Genomic DNA, 20512 nt, shown 5'->3' with positions numbered 1-20512 from the left:
AAGTAGAGGTGAAAACAGGAGTGGATATTTTCTCAGAAAAAAAAAAAGGTTAAGCAGTGAAAGCAGTGGATCTTATTTAATGTAGAGAATAAAGGCTGAAGAAGATTACAGAATAACTCTCCAGTTTCTGGCTTTGGAAGATGGGGACTACCCATCTATCAACTGAAGAATAAGTGAAAATTTAAAAACTGCATTGAGAGGAAAGTGAATATGTTCCATTTTCAATTCATCCATTTATTGCCTACGCATCAGCAGGACTTCTCATATTATTTGTGCCTTCTGCCTTGAATACTAGATTTTCTTTACAGTCGAGTAAATCCATTATTTCTTCCAGAATAAAGCTGACCCTATGAAACAGCACTTCTCTCTATATTCTTGTGCATTATAGACTTCTGGCTAATTCCCCAACTGCTGCTCTCATTCTGCCCAGAAGAGGCGTGTTCCACGACTATCATGAAGATTGTGTTGCACTAAATTCATAGTATTATTCGAAATATTTTTCTTTTGTAAATGTTCTAGTTGGAAGAGGTTTAATTCACTTCCCATCTATTTTTGATCCTCTATTAAAATCTAATCCAACTTTAATCTCAGAATGCTATCCATTCATAAGGGGTAAGAGAAAACATCTAGAATTGATTATTTCTACCATGTATCCTTCCTGCTTCAATTCTCCCTTTTGTTATAATTTCACAACATAACATTTAATTAGCACATCTTTCTCTCCTAGACTTTGGACACCTAAAAGCTATGAAGGCCATGTATATCTTTAAAAACCTACCCTATAAACAGGAATATATATTAGCTTATTTCTCTGCTTAATCTTCTGTGTATATGCACATAATATTGTATACTCAATGAGAAATTTTGAATCAAAATAATGTGTTAGAAAGGGGCAAAAAAGGAATTTACAAGAGAGGTCACAAAGTGGTTAGTAAACAAACAAACAAACAAGAGTGACAGTGAGTTTGACCAGTTGTCAGTTGGTCAGTTAGCATGACTAAAACACCTTTAAAATTCTATGAGTTCTTGAGAATGCATACTTTAGAAAGCTTGAACTTGTAAATTATTGTCAGAAACATGTTCATATTCTCTGACCTGTGTGCCAGTTTACAAGTGAGGGCTGTCTTTTAAGCTGGGCACAACTCATAAACAATGTAAATGACAACCACTTTTATGTCCCCTGATTGGTAGGTGGGTCTAATTCTCACATCCATCATAACTAGCAGGAAGAGATGATGTCACTGATCATGTTAGCCAACTTCATGAGTTTCTCACACAGCTCAGTATTATCTACCATTTGTTCCAATGAAGCTGATCTCGATTTCCCTCACCTTTTTAACAGAGTTAACGATATTCCAAAACAAATAACTTAAGATAACATTTCAAAGGGAGCATGAGATAATAGGAAAGGACACAATCTACCAAATTAAAACAATGTGAGTCATAATTAGAAAATTCCAGAGTTCGTTAGAGCTATAACATAAAAAATAACAAGTTGATTTAAAAATAATAATGTGATACAAAAGGAATGAAAACCCAAAGATGACTCCGAGGCAGTGCAATGAGAACACAGAAGGTAGAGAGCTGAAGAGCTGAATAGAACAAGTAATGTAACTGGAAGGAGGTGTTCTTCAGTTTGAAAGTAGATTAAGAGGATTTGGAAAGATATTAAAACTAAGCAAGAGAAATTCAACAAATATGTAGTAGCTCTTCCCGAACAAAAAAGTAAAGAGTACAGAACAAATTATTGAAAGTCAACCTTTCAGTAAGATAAGGAGCTTCTGAGAAATTATTTAAGAGCAGAAATTGGAAAAGTACACTAGGCACCTGAGAATATGAGCTCAGAACTAACAGTGGAATTACTGCACATCAAAGATAGGACACACCGTTGGGCCCCGGGAGGGATGTGGAGATCATTCCCCTCCATTTCCCCAGCAATACATTCTACATAAGAAGTGCAAGAGGAGGGAACGGGAGCCAGCATGCTTATATTCAGCAAAATTAGTTTTTGATTAGAAAGGGCAAGAGGCCTTGTAACCATGAGAGAACTTGTTAGGGGTTCCGTCCTGATAGTTTGAGGAATGACGTTGAGACCAATTGAGACCTTGACCAACTAGAGCTGAGAAATATAGGATTAGTAGAAAATAAACACAAGACATGGGCTACGTATGCTCTGAGCTATTATCTACACCTCCACCTCTATCAATCAATTATGTAGAGTATAACCATCAAATGGGGAGAGAATATAGTCACTACAAAACTGCTTAACTACCGTTAGTAATACTAGTAGATGTGTATACTTTTTATAGTGATATAATTATTCTGACATTTCAGTATATTTGATGTGCAATAAAATAGATGGTTAATATATATTATTTTATTTATTCACATTGTTGCTACTCTGTCCTTAATTTCTATCTCCCATGTATAGCTGTGGCCACAGAGTACCACTTCCCAATCAATGAACTAAATCTCACGCAAACAGGTCTGATTTCATGTTTCTAACACTGATACCGAAGCTGAATTTGATGTGCCTCGCTAAGCAGACAGTAAAGAGGAGCAAGAAGTTCATTAATAATAAAAATAATTTAAAAAACAAGCTTTAAATGGAGGAATATTTTGGAAAGTATGAAACACTCTTAACTCTGGAATTTACAGATATGTTCCAAATTATTTTCTTGGCTTCATTCAAAACTATGTAAAATAATTAGTTACCTTCGGAAGAAATCAGGGAGCAAAACCTTCCATCATCTTAAAACACAGATTTAATGAGCAGACAAATTCAGGATCCAAATTGATTTCCAAGGAGTTATGCAGCTCACACAAGTAGTCTACTTTCTCTTATTGTGACAAAACTCAAAGAGCTTGATTATGTCTGAAGCAAAGGTATTTATTAATCTCATAGCTTAAAGCTAAAAGGCCTGGTCCCTACATCAAGAGCTTCAAGGCTATAGACATCACAGTATAGGTGAGGTATGAATGTGTGAGCGTGTGTGTGGGGGTGTGTGTGTGTGTGTATGGGTGTGTGTGTGTGTGTGTGAATGTGAGTGTGTGTATGTTTGTGTGTGCAAATTTGAGTGTTCGCGTGTCTGTGTGCATGAGCTTGTGTGTGTTTGTGTGCGTGGATATGTGTGAGTGTATGAGTGTATGTGAGTGTGTGCGCATTTATGTGTGTGTGTCATGTGTGAGTGCGTGTGTGTCCAAGTGTGTGAGCATATGTGTGTTTGTATTTGTGTATGAGTATGTGATACAGGATATTTAATCACACTTTGACCCCTGAGATTCTGTTATTTTCTGAAAAAACCTGTTTCTAGTTTTGGTGTAGTTCAGCCCTCAGGACACAACTTTAATTGCTCTGACTGGTATGCAGCAGACACACCCTTATCTTTAATCGCAAACAATGAGGATAAAGTTAGTTTGTAGAAAACGTAGCCTTGTCTGGAAATGATGTCTCATTGAGTGGCAGCAAACTGATGACTGAGAAAGATTTGACAAAATAGGGTATCCCCAACTCTCACAGAAGAGAGAAGAAAGGGGAAGAAGTTGATGGAGCAATGCAGAGAGAAAGGTGGCAGTTTTACTGAACAGTTTTACAGTGCTGAGAACAAGCTAGACACAAGTGAAGACAGAATGAGCCTGAGAGTGAGGAACCAGACGAGGAGAATTACTGTCAAAATTAGCATGGGGCCACGCGGAGCAATGCAGGAAAAACAGAGAAGCCAGAGTCACTACGCTGTTGAGAGGAGACTGAGACAGAACAGCTAAGTTGATCAGGCCAGCCAGAGATCAGAAGGAACTAGGAAGCGGTGAGCTTACTCAGCAGGAGGTCTCTGAGGCTGGCAACATTCTATCCAGGTTTAGGTTTAGATTAGCAGATGGAGTCAGTAAGTTCTGAGATGACAATTACTGCAGAATAAAGTTACTGTTACCTCTGTGTGTGTGTGTGTGTGTGTGTGTGTGTGTGTGTGTGTGTGTGTGTGTGTGTGTGTGTCTGTGTGTATGTGTGTCTGTGTGTGTGTGTGTAGGAGTATGCCAGAGAGAGAGAGAGAGAGAGAGAGAGAGAGAGAGAGAGAGAGAGAGAGAGAGAGAGAGATGCTTGCTCATGGTCAAAGTGGAGGCTGCAATAACAATGTATTTTTTTCAGAAATAACTTGGTACTACTAGAAGTACTGTTTTAATATCACCCAAGGAATGTTTTTCCAATGACCTAAAGACTTCCTTCTAAATCCCAAAATGTTTATAAGGACATATTTGTTTTATATGTATGTCTACCTCCACAGATTTATGTGTCCTATATGAGTACAGATGCTTGTGGAGGTCAGAGTGTTTCAGTTACCCTGGAATTGCAAGTTATAAGCAATTGTATGTTGTAATATGTAGGTGTTGGAAACAAACTCTGGTCTTAGTAAACTCTATATGAATGGAGACACTTTGAGAGAAAGCTCATAATTGGTCTCTAAGGCTACTTCTGGGACCATGTAGGAACGTTGATATAAAGATATATATATATATATATATATATATATATATATATATATATATATATATGTATGTATATATACATATATATGTATGTATTCCCACTTCTACGCCACTCCCCATCTGTATGTGATTGCTGTAACTTCAATATGATAAAAATCTTCCTTCGTTGTAATTCATTGAAGCATAATACTTTCATCTGTTTTATTCAGTATTTTCCTTCAGTGGTTGGGTGTGGGGAAGAGTGGATCCTACTTTTAACTGTCTTTGAGCTAGTCACTCTATCTTCAAGACGAGGTAGCCTGGATAGTAAAGTTGTTGTTCTTTAATGGCAATCCAGGCACAGGGTAACGGTGTACAAAGTAGATGGTAGATGTCCTATTAAAGACATACTTTATCTTCTTGCACATTTTTTATTTATGTTCCAAACCAGTTCACTGCACTGCTGCCAAAGTCTTGCAAATCCACACAAAAATCACAGAAAAACCTCTTTGTTTCTCATATTAAATTAAATTTTCACAGGTTTTATTACAACCCTTTTTACAATTTCCACAGATTTTTAGCCTTACAATGTTTCTTTGATTGTTCCCTTATGAATGTACCCTCTTGCCTGACAGGTTTCTTCCTAATTGTTACATGTTTGAGCCAAATCATTAATTTACCCACTCAAAGTTATTTCATTCACAAATATTGCAGTCAAATAATCACTTTTCTTTAGAATGACCTTTTTCTGTTCCTTTCATAGACTCACTCTTTTCTCTGAGAACAAGTAAAACTTTGATCTATCTCTACTGGTATTTATGGTGATACTCAGTGTTCATTAGAAACCAGAGTTAAAAAACAGACCATTTCTACTGATATGCTGGAACTCACATTTCAGAAAGAATGTATTCTTGTAATAAGAGAACCAAGAATTTCCTATCTTAAAACAAGATAGGCATTGTTTTCTTTTGGTATTTGCCAGTAAACACAATCCCCCAAAGCAAACTAAGACAGTATATAATGATCCATTATCGGCAGCTCAATTTTAATATCTCCTAATGGCCTTGTTCATGATGTTTTTTTTTAAATGAACATCTGCAAATACTGATAGAATTTTTAAATTACTTTTACTTTAACAGGCAATGCTTCTGGAGATTTGGAGGACTACAGTACACAAGGTTGTATTGGTTCCTCAAAGTGTGAGCTGGGCTTGCAAGCAACTGTGCTTTCCTCTTTAGCAGAATGGTTAAGAAGTTTGTATATCTGAGATGCATATGTGAGATTGCATTGTTTAATTTTATAATCAGTTCCGGTTAGTGAGCATTTAATTATTTGGTATATAGTTCGTGTCACCCTTACCACATAGTTATATTAAAAAGGAGTTCATAAGGAGTCAAATACTTATCTGACTTTGTGTAACATTATGCAGTTCATCAAGTTCCCTAAGAGAAGAAAATGTTGCAAATTTGTATCTTGTTGTTTATATGAAATTAAATGAAAATAGAGCAAGCATACATCTCTTTCTATCGGTCTTTCTGTCTTTATATCTACCCGTCTTTCTTATTTATTTATTTATTTATATGTTTATTTATTTATTTATGGTAACTTTTTGAGCTCAATCACGTCAAAATTAAATTCATCTAGTGATATTCTCTTGAATTTTAACTTTCCTGTCTGTCATTGTTCTTACAAATATGACCAGAACTATTCTATTTTGAAAGCATGAATTCTTTATTTTCTATACTCTGGTTTGGTTTGGTTTTGAGGGGTTGTTGAATTTCTGTATAATTTGGGATGCTATCAGACTTTCTAACATTTTAATTAACATCTTTATTCTTCACCTTGGAAATTTAACAATGATGAAGCCATCACTTAGGCATTCAAGGACAGTCACTGCATTTCAACTTTATTATTTAAACTGATGAATACAATACATAACTTTTCAAGAGGATAAAAGATGGTTTTATATGATTCATTAAGTATCCATATTATATTTTATACAATCTTGTTAACAAAATAGCTAGTATCCAGGATGAGTAGCAATTATTTACAAACTAAAATGAAACATTACAAGCAGAATATTTATAGTGATCACAAATAAAACCTATTTAACTTAAATGTATCCTCAGTATAATTTTTATCAGTAGAGTAAAAGTAGAACTAGCAAGTAATTTTAAATGAATTTTAATTGGAAAAGTGAATTTCTCTATAGAAATTAAAAAATATTTATCATGCAATGTTTCATTTGGCCCCAAATTAGGAACTAATAATATGTATATCAAAGTATGCAGTCATTATTCAAGGTTACTTTTGCTATGTCTCAGAAAATGAACTCAAGTAACATCAAGAAGAGGTTTGCTTTTATTCAAATGAAATAAACACATGATATGCAGTTCAATAATTCACATTACACTTTTCCTCTGTAAGTTTCTACCTACTATGTTAACCCTTAACAAGGCAGAATTATTGCATTCTGTTTAAACAAGTTTAGTAATACTTGAATTTTAGAAGGCACAATATAAATGTTTTCACTTATTTGGACCATCTTAATGGTATTCAAATCTTATATGCATGTACTACTTTCAAAGACCTAGAATGGAAAGGAGAAAGATCATGAATAATGAAAAACTACCCTTGATCTTTGTTCAAAGCCTGAGGAATGAGAGACAAAAGAAAATTACAGGTAGTTATTTTTGTTTTGTTTTGTTTTGTTTTGTTTTGTTTTGTTTTTACAACGAGGTTAGTTTGGAGTTCTCATAGCTCTGGAAAAACTACTGAAGTCATATTCTCTGAGTACACCCCAATGTCCACCAGGAGCTGAGATCCTAAAGCAATACTGATCTATGTGAAACTAGATACAAGGAAACCAAGAATTTTCACTTACTCCACAACCCTGTGTCACTAAGTAAATCAGTGTCTCTTCATTGTTAAATAGCAAAGGATCATTTTTATTTCACTGTGTGTGGAGGTGACAGTCTCTTCCAAGCTCTGTTCATCTAGACAACAGATTCTTTTTATAGAAAAATCCTTGGATGGCTGAACGGAACACTCAGGCTCAAGGACCCCAAGGCTGCCTTGATATTATGAATGTTCCCAGCCAGTGTGGAATCCTATTACAACAGGTAACCAAGGACTCTAACACGGCCACTCAGAAACACCATCGACACACATACTGAACAGGCGCTGAAACCATTTACCAGCTTTTCTCAATGAGAACAAAAGTTTAAAAATCACTCTGCTAAACGTGCTACATAATATTGCATAAGAAATGTTAGTAGATATTACAGCATACTGACATAGGGGATTTTCAAGATGCAAAATCTGTGTTTTCCAAAGTCTAGTACCTAAATGAACTTGCGACCACATCCATTTTGTGTGATGCTGTTACTGTGAGCCAACTTTTTAAAATGAGCTTGCTCATTGTTTTCAAGTGTGAATCGTTTAAGAATTTGAGTGAGTTTCAAAATCCCTCAGGCCCCAGCTTTCCTGTAACCTGTGGTCAGTTGCACACTAGTTTACCACAGCAGCACTGGAGATGAACAGCAATGGTCAGCTGTTGAAGGATCATTGATTTTAGTAATATTAAGTTTGTCCTAGATGCAGAGAAAGAAAGAACTGTATTGTGTTCATCCACATGGATATCCTACCTCAGCTCTTCGTGTGGAAGGACATCAGATGTAGTTGGATAGAATGAGGGGTAAAAAGGGAAGATTCAGAGATGCCGTTCTTACAATTTGAGATTCTCTATGAATATCCAAATATGTGTAAAGCACTCTAATGTAGACAGCTTAACTGTGATGCAAGGTATTTCAATACCATTGGTCTAAACAAGAAAATATTTCTAATCACTAGGATTGAAATGTATACATCATAGATGGCTTTTTCTTGTAATTAACCCTTCCATGTATATTAGTAAGTATCTACAGGCAGGGTTACAAATAGAAGTACTTTGTAAACTGTAACATAGTTGGGGATGGAGAGAAAGGTAGGTTGGAAAGAAAATGGACACCTCTTCTTCTTGTTCTGAGGACCCACTTGGTACAGAGCACCATGTCAGATGGTTCACAACTCGCTGTAACTATACCTCCAGTGGGCACCTGCTCTCACATGTATACACACACACACACACACACACACACACACACACACACAAACAAACATACATTCACAGGCATACATACTCACACAAACTCATACACATACAACTCACATACACTCATATGTACACACAAATAATAAAATTTAAAAATAAAATATTAAAATATTAAATTAATTAGTATTGATGATTAAACAAAAACCATGCCTAAATAGTAAATAATTAAGTTGCTGTTAAAATTTTGCACTTATATATAGTTGCATACATATTACATTATTTTTAATTCCACTATTTGAGATTACAAATGAACCATGAAATATCTAGCTAACTAAGAATAAACATGAAAAATAAAAGACTATCTACGCACGCAAAGTTCTTAACAAAGCAACAGCTCATAAACTTTTCTAGAACACAGTATTGTCCAGCTCTTGAGACTGCTACAACTGTCTTAATCTTTTGATCAATGGATCGGACTAGCCCAAAGTTGTGAAACAGAATATTGCGATGCTATAAAAACCAAGAAGTGAGGCCCGCACTGCACAGATCCCTCGGCCTTCTTCATTTCAGCAGGCTATCCAAGGTGATTTCCTACCCGTTTATTAAAAATTGATAGACAACAGCTATAAACACTTAGAAGCAACGAGCAGCCCACCTGAACAGATGAGATTTTTTTTCAGTACTTGCCTGGAGTTGCTGACAATAATGTCTAGCGTAGTTTCCCCAGTTTTGATGGGGCCTTTCTTATGACAACCTGGCCATTCCAGCAGTAATTCAAAACAAGGTTTTTCAGTAAAAACTCATTCCTACCCCAACACCAAAGTTGATGAGGAAACCATGGTTGAATGTCTTTCGCTGGATCTATTTCTCTCATAAAACAACACAAGTTTTATCTTTACCAAGTTCTGGAGATTGTAAATGTGAAAGAATGCCATAAAATTCCAATTTCGCATGTATGTGCGCAAACATATAGACGAACGCAAATATGGAGGGAATTTCAAATGAATAACTTCAGCTCATAATTTCATTTCTGGTTTTGTTCACATTATTCCTTTCTGGTACGTATTTTGATGCTTCCGAATCATGCTAGCATTAAAGCAACTAAGCGAATGTGTACATCCTATATTAGCTACACACACTATATTTATATAGTTTTATATAGAAACTATGTATAGAAAATAATTGATTTTGAAGTAAATAACACTCTGTCATAATTCCTAAATATAGAAGGGGTTAATTTTGAGTAACAATTGTTTTACTATTGAAATTTTTATTTTATTTTTATGTATGTATCTGTCCAAAAAAATAACGTAAGAAGAAATATCCATTCCAAGCAGAACACATGCTCCTACCTCTGCCAATAGAAGAAGGAAGTGCTCCTGCTGTAGTAGGGACTCCATGGTTGTTTGCTTCATTGTAAATCAATTGCTACATCTAAAAAGAAAACTCGTTTCTTTGTGCAAATTGTTTTATATTTTGCATCACTCTTGGTTTCCAGCTATCTAATCAATACATTTTGCCAAAAAAAAAAAAAACCCAAGATATTTAAATGAACGAGAAGTTGAGGTTTTAATCTTTGTAGCATTGTGACTGAATGTTGTTTCTCCCACCAGAGTATGGTAGAAGGCACTCTTGTGTGCAGGCCAATGTGCGTCTGGGACAGAAAGATTATGTCAGCTTCAGCCTCGGTATCAGAGCTAACTGACAACTTGGAGCCATGTGCTCGGCCTTTATTAACGTTGGCGCTTTGTCCTGAGTTGATGACTTTCATGGTGCTTCGCCATGAACATATAAGCATGCATGACTTTGGAGGCTCTAGATCTATCAATATAAAGAACACATCGGAGTACTTCTTGATAGCTACTTTTCTTTCTACTTTCCACTTGTCAAACTTTTCAATTAGAAGTTGTATCTTTTCTATGTATAGGTATACATGTGTGCATATGCTTGTATGTGTACATACATACATGTGATATGTCATGTGTGTATGTGTGTGCATACGTGCATACGTGCATGTGTGTGTGTGTGTGTGTGTGTGTGTGTGTGTGTGTGTGTGTGTAAGGAAGATGCTCGGTAGTACTCTTTATTGCTCTCCACTTTACTTTTCTATTTGGCTGGAGTTTCTGCCCATTGAGTTCCAGGAATCCCTCCCCTCCATCTTCCCTGAGATTGGATTGCAGACACCAGACATTTCACCTGAGTATTTAGGGACTTGCTAATGGTTCTAATTTAGGTGAGTCCTCGAGTTTATATGATAGGCACTTTACAGATTGAGCCGTCTCCTCAGCCCTGGAAATATATCTTTTCTGAAAATGACTAATTAAACAGTTAGAATCAGTTTATCATCCATGCAGTCAAAAGGAAAGTCAACATTAGGTGAGATTTTTTTCAAAAGTGAAGATTGACAGGATTGAGGAGGAGTTAATGGAGGAGGATGAACATGACCAAAACACACATGAAACTCTCAAAAAGCTAGTAAAACTGCATGTTCATATGAGACGAATCCAGTTTGATGAAAACGAAAAAACCTTAACATAGTAAAAACACGTAATTCATGACATAAAACGATAAATTTGCACGTTTGGTTCTTTAGCGGTCCTTAGCCACCATGTCCAGATTGTGTAATCAATACTCATTGAACAGGATATCCTAAAGATTGCTTTTCTTTAAAACTTTATAATTCTCAAAACTCCTCACGACTCATCAGTTAGTCACACACCAGTATCATTTCCACATAAACCCACTAGTGCGGAATAAATAAACCCAGGAAAGGATGCTCTGCACAATTCAAAAGAGGTTCACCGCCTTGCTCCTGTCTGCTGTTGGATGCATGGCCATTGCATTGCTACATTCGCAGTAACAGTTTCCTGACTGGCCCTTCAAAACCAACCATTTCAAAGTGGTGCTGGTTGCTTGCACTCACAGTTTGTGATCTTTAGGGTCCTCTTGACTTCTCCGCTTCCTGATCCCCCACAACCGTCTTCGTCATCACAATCTCCACTAGATTGCTCAAGCATGCCGCCACCACTGCCCGGATGAAGAAGCTCCCACTTGTTGGGTTTGGGTGATCTGCCCTGTAACAGCTGAATATAAAAAATAACGATGCATTTATACATAATACACGCACAGTTCCTTAGACAGTTTAGTCTGAAATTTAGATATTAGAGTGATTTTCTTACATGGATTCACTAAAGTGTCACTGTCAAATTAAATCAAATCCCAACCTTTCCTGTATTATTAGAAATATTCCTAGCATTTCTTCTCTGTAAGGGAAAGAGCTATTACTTTTACTTCGCTTGTAAGGGCAAAGGAAATGCACGACAACCAGGAACTGAGATGTCAAAACACAATGATTTGCAGGAGTGTAAGTCGGACTTTAAATCTGTCCTGTACCACATACGTTGGATCGTATACTTAACCTAAGAGTGTGAAAGATTCTACACCCACGTCTGTCTAAAATGCTAAGCACTTTGATAGGAAGTTTTCTGGGCAGATAGAATTTTGGGTCTAAAGAAACTGTTTGAAATAATATCAGGGAGAGTTTTAAAAACACAAACAAAATCTGATATCTGGAAATAGCAATATTCCACTTAAAGGGAGGCTTTGCATAGTGCTCTGGGAGAGAAATTCAGGCCCTGTGCTTCTAGGTGGCTTGACTGAAAGACTCTGTACTTCTGAGCAAGCAATGTGTACCCACAGTTAATTGCACTGTCACACAATAGAGTCCTCAGTGGAAAGATTTTGGCAGAAAATCTTCTGCCAGTTTTTAAACTGAGAGTCCACAGCTTTTTTTCAGACACAGAGTTCTTTCTTTCCAAAGTAGAATCTATCAAAACTCTAGTATTTCAGACAGGCACACAGGCAGAATCTTTTGACATTCTTTAGGTTGAGTACATGATCCAATGTATATGGTACAGGACAGATTTAAAGTCCGACTTACATTTCTGCACATTATTTTTTGTTTTTGTGTTGTTTTAACTCTAGAGTTTTTAGTTGCCATGAATTCCATTTGCCCTTACAAGCAAAGTAAATGCAATAGCTCTTTCCCTTACAGAATAGAAATGCTATTAATATTTTTAATACTTCTTTCCAGTAACATGATGATGTAAGTAAGAGAATAGTTCGCTCACAGATAAGACTTGTAAAAACAATCGTAGATGTGACATTTCCTTCTCTAAGGTAATTTGGGTAACATGTAACTAAACATAAGCAGAAAGAGCACAGATGCTATAAAGGAAGAATCCCTCTGTTGTCCATTTAATGGGCATTTAAATTATGATTCTTTGCAAAGGACAAGGAGTGGGATTTCACTAATTTTCCCAAGAAGTGTTACTAATGCACAAGAAGTGTTATTGAGCTGGCAATTAGACACTCATCAAAATGACAGCATCTCACATCAAGGCTCATGAAGAATAAAATAAGTTACAACAATTACGCTCTCCATTTAAGAATATTTTTATGAAGCAAATGAACTTAGAGGTTCATAAAAGTTCACAATTAATAACTAACAGGGCACAGATTCAAAACATTGTTGTTTTTATCAATTTCTACTTTTCTAACTAAAACATTGAAAACGACAGTAACTTAAGAATTCCTCTTGCTTGTTAGCAGTTCTCAGGGAACATGTCACTAGAGTTAAATTTAAAAGAATAATTTCAAATTCAAATGAATCAAATGCTGTCCATCCGTGAAACTTCTTTGATAGAGTTAAGAGGATGGTATCTATGCTTGGTACTGGAGATGGGGAGCGGGGTCATTACAGTGGTGAAAAATGGATTCACAGCCACACATTACAAACACAGAAACACAGCCACCCATTACAAACACAGATGCACAGCCGCCCATTACAAACACGGATACACAGCCACCCATTCCAAACACGGATACACAGCCACCCATTACAAACATGGATACACAGCCACCCATTCCAAACACGGATACACAGCCACCCATTCCAAACACGGATACACAGCCACCCATTCCAAACACAGATGCACAGCCGCCCATTACAAACACAGATACACAGCCACCCATTACAAACACAGATACACAGCCACCCATTGCAAACTCAACTGTGAAGAGGTAAAGAGAAGCAGTTTCACTTTATAGCCCTTCTTGTTTGTTACTCAAGTGTTCTACTTATCATATAGCTAGCATAACCAATAAGAAGGCTATTGATATCCAAAATACTGATATGAATCCTCATTCTAATATACTTTGCTAGAAAACATGGGCATGAGTGAATTCCTTTCATAAGTAACTCAGCTTCCTTGCTTCTAAAATAATCACAAGATTTCCGTGTGCCATTATCATATTAAGGATAAAATAGACAGAAAAACAGTAGTTTGAAAGTAATAGAGCCAACATATTAAACATGAATGTATCTGGTTACGATTATCTACTTTATTCCATTGTCTATTACAATGTTATTTTAGCACCCGATATTAGTGTAAAGAATTATCTGATAATGAATGCAATTGTAAAGAAGACTTATTTGACAACTATAGCAAAAGCCATGCTCTGATGATATCTTGCCTTTCTGTTTGACACTCACATTCTTCACTAACTCTTTCCCATATCAACTTTATTTTTCTAAGAATCCTTCTAGTGTTTGACTGGGCTCCAAGCCAGAACACAGACAAAAATCTTACGAACAACAATACATAAATTTCCATGACCCAACCCAAGGAATTTGATTTTGAAACCACAAACAGAATTATGGTCACTGTAAAACAATACTAATTGTAAAAAACAAACAAAAAACAGCAACAACAAAAAATCCCTTTGAGTTGAAAGTGATTAAATATGCCAATTGTCAGAAGTATTATTCTTTGATTTAGAGTTGTTACTGTTCTAGTGGGATGTGGGAGAATGGAGCCTAGAGATGAGGCACAGTAAAGTCTCATGCAATAACCGCATTATTCACAGCAATCTATATTCTGAAGGTTAAGAGCAATCACATAAGTAAAGTTCCCATACCTTCAAGCTATATTCAATCAGAAGAACACCACATGTGTCAAAAAAAGTTTTCCATAGAGGCCTATAAACATTTAATTGAATAGCAGCAGCAAGCAATAATGAGTCACCTGACATAAACTCACTCCTATTCACTACACTTGGGAGGCGCAAAAAAGCACATTGCAAGAACGATTCCATGTTTCAAAGAAACTGAGGTCGGAGGACTCATTCTCTTTTTCAAGTGTTCTCGCAAGCACTCGGAATTTTCTCCATATAACTCCTTTCCTGGTCTGTGTTCGACAATGGTGAAGGATAAAATAATATGGGACATTTATAGAATCATTTGGGATGTTTTCTATATTGGTTCTTAACTTTAGCATCAGGTGAGGAAATATCTAAGACAGATGGATTCGAACTCTTAAACAGTATTATATAAGGCCGTAGTTTCTTTTACATTATCTCTGCTGAGCAGATGTGGAAACAGATCCCAGGACCTTCCAGTCCCTAGAACTGGGAAGCTGATTGTTGGAAGATGTTTGATCACAAGGTGAACCCCCAGATTGTGTTATTTACTGAAAATACCTGTTCCTAGCTGTGGCATGGCTCATTCCTTAGGACATATATTTAATCCCTTTGGCTGTAATACAGAGACACCTTTAGTACATGCCTTTAATCCCAAACAGTGAAGGTAAAGCTTGTAGCGGAAGGAACCACAGTGAAAAGATCTAATTGACTGGTAGACAGAATGACAAAGCAGAGAAAGAACTGACAGAATAGAAAAGACAAGCTACTTAAAGAGAGACCGGTGTGGAGAGAGAACAGTCAGTTTTACCTGGAGAGTTTTACAGACACAGGTTGAGGAAAGGACAAGCCGGACACAGGTGAAGACAGGATAAGTCAGAGAATGAGAAGGAGCCACAAGACTAAACAGATTGACGAGTTAGTTTGAGGCCAGGCAGAGCAAAAACTCAGAGGCTAAGAGAGAAGCCATATCCAGCCAGTCAGCTTGGAGAGGAGTTTGAGTGAGAACAGCTGAACTGAACCAGCTAGCTAAAGTGCAAAACAAAATAGAAGGGGTGAGTTCACTCAGCAGCAAGTCCCAGGGCAGCTGAAAGCATTCTAGGAGGAGGTTAGATTGTATGGAGCCTTGAAGCTTACAGGACCAGGCCTAGGTAGGCAGACAGAGGCAGTAAGCCCTCAAAAGGACAATAATGTAAGGAGAATATAAGTTACGTATACAGCTGGTAACCTTTTCAGAGCTGAGACTTCACATTTCCACAGCCCATGTGAATGTACTACCTCATTTTCAGATGATATTCAGGGTGTATCCAAACTTTCTGGGTGGAACTAGTAGGATCAAATCAGTGTTTTAAAAGACAAACTTTTTTCCTACCTGTTAACAGGGACAGAAATAAGAATCATGGGTGTTTGGGAGGCCAGATACAGGAAATCACTGTATTTGAAAGTAAAAAAAAAATCTGTTTTTTTTAATCAAGGTCATTAAGGGTCCTGTGACAAAGAATTGATGATGTAAGGCCTCTAGGAAGTATGAATGGAATGATCTCCTCCTCACAGGGAATTGGGTTGTCAGTCTTGTGATTCTTCTCCTTCCCTGGAATGGATCACTCCTCAGACCTTCTAAATCAACTCAGATGTGGCCGGCCCATTGATTTCAGCTGCACAAAAGCATGAGCACAGTGCTGATGCTAGGTTATGAGTTAATAAATAGATTCTACCTTGAACTGCTAAATAATGTATGGCCACTTGCAGTGTGCCAAATACATTTATATATCCACACTTCATATATATAATATATGTATATGTGTTTGCTTGTGCATGAATATGTACATATACATATGCATACATGTGTATATATGTATATTGGTGTGTATGTATATACATGTACACATATATGGGTATATATGTATATACATGTACATATATATGTATGTACATATGCACATATATATTTGTATCTATAAGTATATAGATACAAATGTATATATACAAATATATATGTGTACAAACATATATACAAATGCATACACATATATGTATATATACATATATTTTTTCTTTAACATATTCTTTATGATAAGGTGACTACTGGAAAAATTATACTCTTAGACATGTTACCATATTTCAACATTATATATGTTTTCATCTTCTACATTTTGTTGCAATCCTATTGTCCATGTCTTCATGAAGAGTATAATGCTACTCCTTCTGTGATGGTAATCCCTGCCCCACAAAACCCAGGATCTCTCACTCCACTGTCAATGCAAGATCAATCCCCTCTCCTCTGATAGGATTAGTATCTCCCTTTGCTAAACATGGGGAATTTATTTTATATATTTAATTCCTAAAAGTACAATTTACTTTATCGTTTCTATTCTTACATGGCAGCGTATACCCATGCATTCATTTGATGGCGTGTGATTGTCACCTGAGGTGTTAGGACAGCACAGATCACGAGGACTCTGACCTGATGGATGCTTTAATCCCCAGAATCTGAGCAAACCATAAAAGAGCAAGAACTGTGAGATGAAAGGGCCTGTTGGAGGGAGTGCTCTGCTTCGGTGGCTTTGCTTTGTCTCAGCTCCTTCCTGTTTAGCTCCTTCCTGTTTAGCTCCTTCCTGTTTAGCTCCTTCCTGTTTAGTTTCTGCTCCGCTTCCTCCCCTCCATGATGGGACGCTCTCTCTTCTGTATACACCTTTCACAATGCAAACCTCTAAAACTGTGAGCAAAATCATTCTTTATTTCTTTACATTGTTTATATCAGCGACTTTATCACAGAGGTGAAAATGATCCACCACATAGAAGCATTTGGTTAAAACCACATAGCCTTAGCTTCTTGCAGGGAACCACCCCACCCCTCCCCACAGACTGTGCCCTAAGTCCTCAGTGGAGTACGCTTTGGTTGTTATCTACAACCTTTATGCTCACTCGTTTGTCTCAAACAAGCAAGAAGAGGTGAAGATCACCTTACTCTTCTCTATCAGAAACCCTCCATCTGTCTCTATCCGCACTTCATTATCTTACCCCATCCTGCACTGCAAAGGGCATGGCTTCTCATCCACCAGCACATTATTTTCCCCAAATCAATACTTTCACCGTGTCATGTTTTACCCTTAATGCACTCTCCTGTAATTTATTAAAAAAAAAAAAAAACCAACCGCAACCACCACCATCACCACAACAACAATAACAACAGAACCCTGGCTCTCAAAATTGTCTAGATTGGCGGAAACCTTAGTCCAGAGTGGTGTGTCATCTAGAGATGGAGAAAGGTGAACCGCTTTGCAGGTTCACAGCATGGCCCTTCTTCATTTGTTCAAATTAAGGCTTGGGAGAAATACACACAAGAAGCAATCCCATCTCCACCTTTTTTCAAATTTACGTAAGCAAATTGCCTGTCTGCAATCACTTGCTACAAACCGATATACACCTAGAAACGAGGGCAACGTTAAGGTAAGCGATGGCCTGCCAGTCAAGGTCCTGTGGAACGCACTGCATTGGATCGGATTCATTCGCAGTGTTCAAACTGCAGCGTCTCAGACCGCAGTCTACCTCAGAGCAGTTCGGCTATTCTCAGGAACATATATCTGTGTTGTCCTCTCACTTTCGACTCTTTTCCAAGGGAAACACGGCTTTCCCTTTTCTGCAACTCATCAGAGCGAATCTAGCCTTCAAGTTCAAATATGTCTTATTAACTGAAGGAGCTAAAGGGGATTACAACCCCATAAGAAGAAGAATATCAACTAACCAGACCACTCAGAGCTCCCAGGGACTAAACCACCAACCAAAGGGTACACGGGGAGAGACCCATGGCTCCAGACATATATGTAACAGAGATTGGCCTTATCTGACATCAATGAGAAGAGAGGAAGGCTTGATGCCCCAGCATAGGGAGATGCTAGAGGGGTGAGGTGGGAGTCGGTGGGTGGAGCACCCTCACAGGGTCAAAGTGGAGGGGGAAGAAGAGACATGGGACAGGGGGTTATGGATGGGTAAAAGGGAAAGGGGATATCATTTGAAATGTAGACAAATGAAATGATTAATAAAGAAAACAAATAACTCCTATCAATCCTACATATATTTCTGTGATTTTCATGACAAAACGCAACAAAACACTGGGCCATTAATTGATACTGAATCCACATTTTGAGCTCAAGTATCAAAGTCGTCATAAATAGTTCATTTCTCAGAGGTGAAGTCAGAATTTAACTGTCTGCATATCCATCATCATGACCGAAGTGCTTATCATATATGACTCTTATGGGTAATTTATATTGATAAATAATATTATTTCTCTGGGAATACTTCATTATGTGTATCCTGTCATTAGTGGCGATGTATCAAATTAGGTTTGGTGAAATGGACATCATCAGTGGGACAGAAATCTATGATAATTGGATCCATTCTTGATGGTGGCAAAATTGGTTCACTGATCCAGCCAGTAGCCTTAACTAATCGTATGTCATACAAAGAGCATTTCTCAAGATGAACTGTCTTCAGTAAAGAAGGAGGGGCTGCTCTTAGAAAGAATCCATATGTACTTTAATTACAGAAAAACATTTAAATGTGCTATAAGATAGAATTAAAACAAATAAAACTATCAGAAAATTAGAAAAGGCACCAAAGGCTTAATCTTATGACTTTGCTAAATTATTGTCTTTGTATTTTTAAGAAAGGAGTAATTTTAAATAAACTCATTTCTAAGTCCTTGAAGACTATTAGGAATTTATTCAACTAAACATTTGAAATTGAAGATGTATTTCTTAAATATTTGTGTTCTCTGTATTTGTTACTACAAGCAGAAAAGAGAGAGGTCTTCCCATTACATTTTAAAGTTAATCATAATTTTTTCATTAAAATCTGTAATGTTGAAATGGTTTCAAAAATTGATTCTGTTACTTTGTTTGTTTGTTTGTTGTTTCTAGACTTGAGAGAAAACTTTGGTTTTGCCTCTGCAGTCATCATGGCAAGCATGCCTTCCTCCTTCCCTAGTCTTCCACAGAGGACCTGCTCTCTCCATTTCTCTTTCTTCAATCCCTGAAGGACTGGGTAAGCTTTATTCTCCTTGAGGCTATGGTATTGAAATCGGACAAGTACCATTTTGCATCCTCCTCATGAACCAACTTTTGGAAATCAGTCTGCATTCTCTCAGAGACAGACTTGCCTCTCGATATTAATAAACCTCATGTGTGATATAGTCAAATGGATTCAAGATAAAAGATAAGTACTGTCCATTAACAGCCTGCCTGCTGCTACTTGCCTATTGTTATTTTTAAATATTTTCCCATTTATTTATTTATTTATTTACTGCAGAATTTATCCCCCTCCCAGTCACCCCCCTTTTTTGTAGGATACTTTTTAAAAATTTATTTACATTTCAAATGTTATCCCCTTTCCTAGTTTCCCATCCATAAACTCCCTGTACCACTTTTTCTATGAGGGTATTCCCCCACCCATCAACCCACCCCTTCCAGCCTTCCTGCCCTGACATCCACTACACTGGGGGATTCAGCCTCTGCAGGACCAAGGGCTTCTCCTCCCATTGGTGCCCAACAAGGCCATCCTCTGCTACATATGCAGCTGAAGCCATAGATCTGTCCATGTGTACTCTTTGGGTAGTGGTTTAGTCCCTGGGAGTTCTGGTTGGTTGGTATGGTTGTTCATATGAGATTGCAAATGTCTTCAGGTCCTTTAATCATTTCTCTAACTCCTCCAATGGGGACCCCATTCTCGGTTCAATGGTTGGCCGCAAGAGTTCACCTCTGTATTTGGCATGCTCTGGCAGACCCTCTCAGGAGACAGCTATATCAGGCTCCTGTCAGCATGCACCTCTTGGCATCCCCAATAGTGACAAGTTTAGAGGCTGTATGTATACGGGCTGGATCCCCAGGTGGGGCAGTCTTTGAATGGCCATTCCTTCAGTCTCTGCTCCACACTTTGTCTCCCTATATATCCTACTGTGAATATTTTTGTTCCCCATTC

At 37.3% G+C, this 20512-nt stretch overlaps 1 protein-coding gene across 1 annotated transcript in view; it reads right to left on the bottom strand.

The window, feature by feature from the left end:
• Positions 1-20512, bottom strand: part of Gpc5 (glypican 5) — a 1404282-nt gene that overhangs the window by 678084 nt on the left and 705686 nt on the right. The window contains 1 exon segment of the mRNA NM_001107285.2: positions 11478-11637. Within this exon segment, the coding sequence (NP_001100755.2) occupies positions 11478-11637 (160 nt within the window).

This window comes from Rattus norvegicus, chromosome 15, assembly GCF_021556685.1.
Source record: "Rattus norvegicus strain SHRSP/BbbUtx chromosome 15, alternate assembly SHRSP_T2T, whole genome shotgun sequence".
Taxonomy (NCBI): domain Eukaryota; kingdom Metazoa; phylum Chordata; class Mammalia; order Rodentia; family Muridae; genus Rattus; species Rattus norvegicus.
This window is presented reverse-complemented; position numbering and strand designations above follow the sequence as displayed.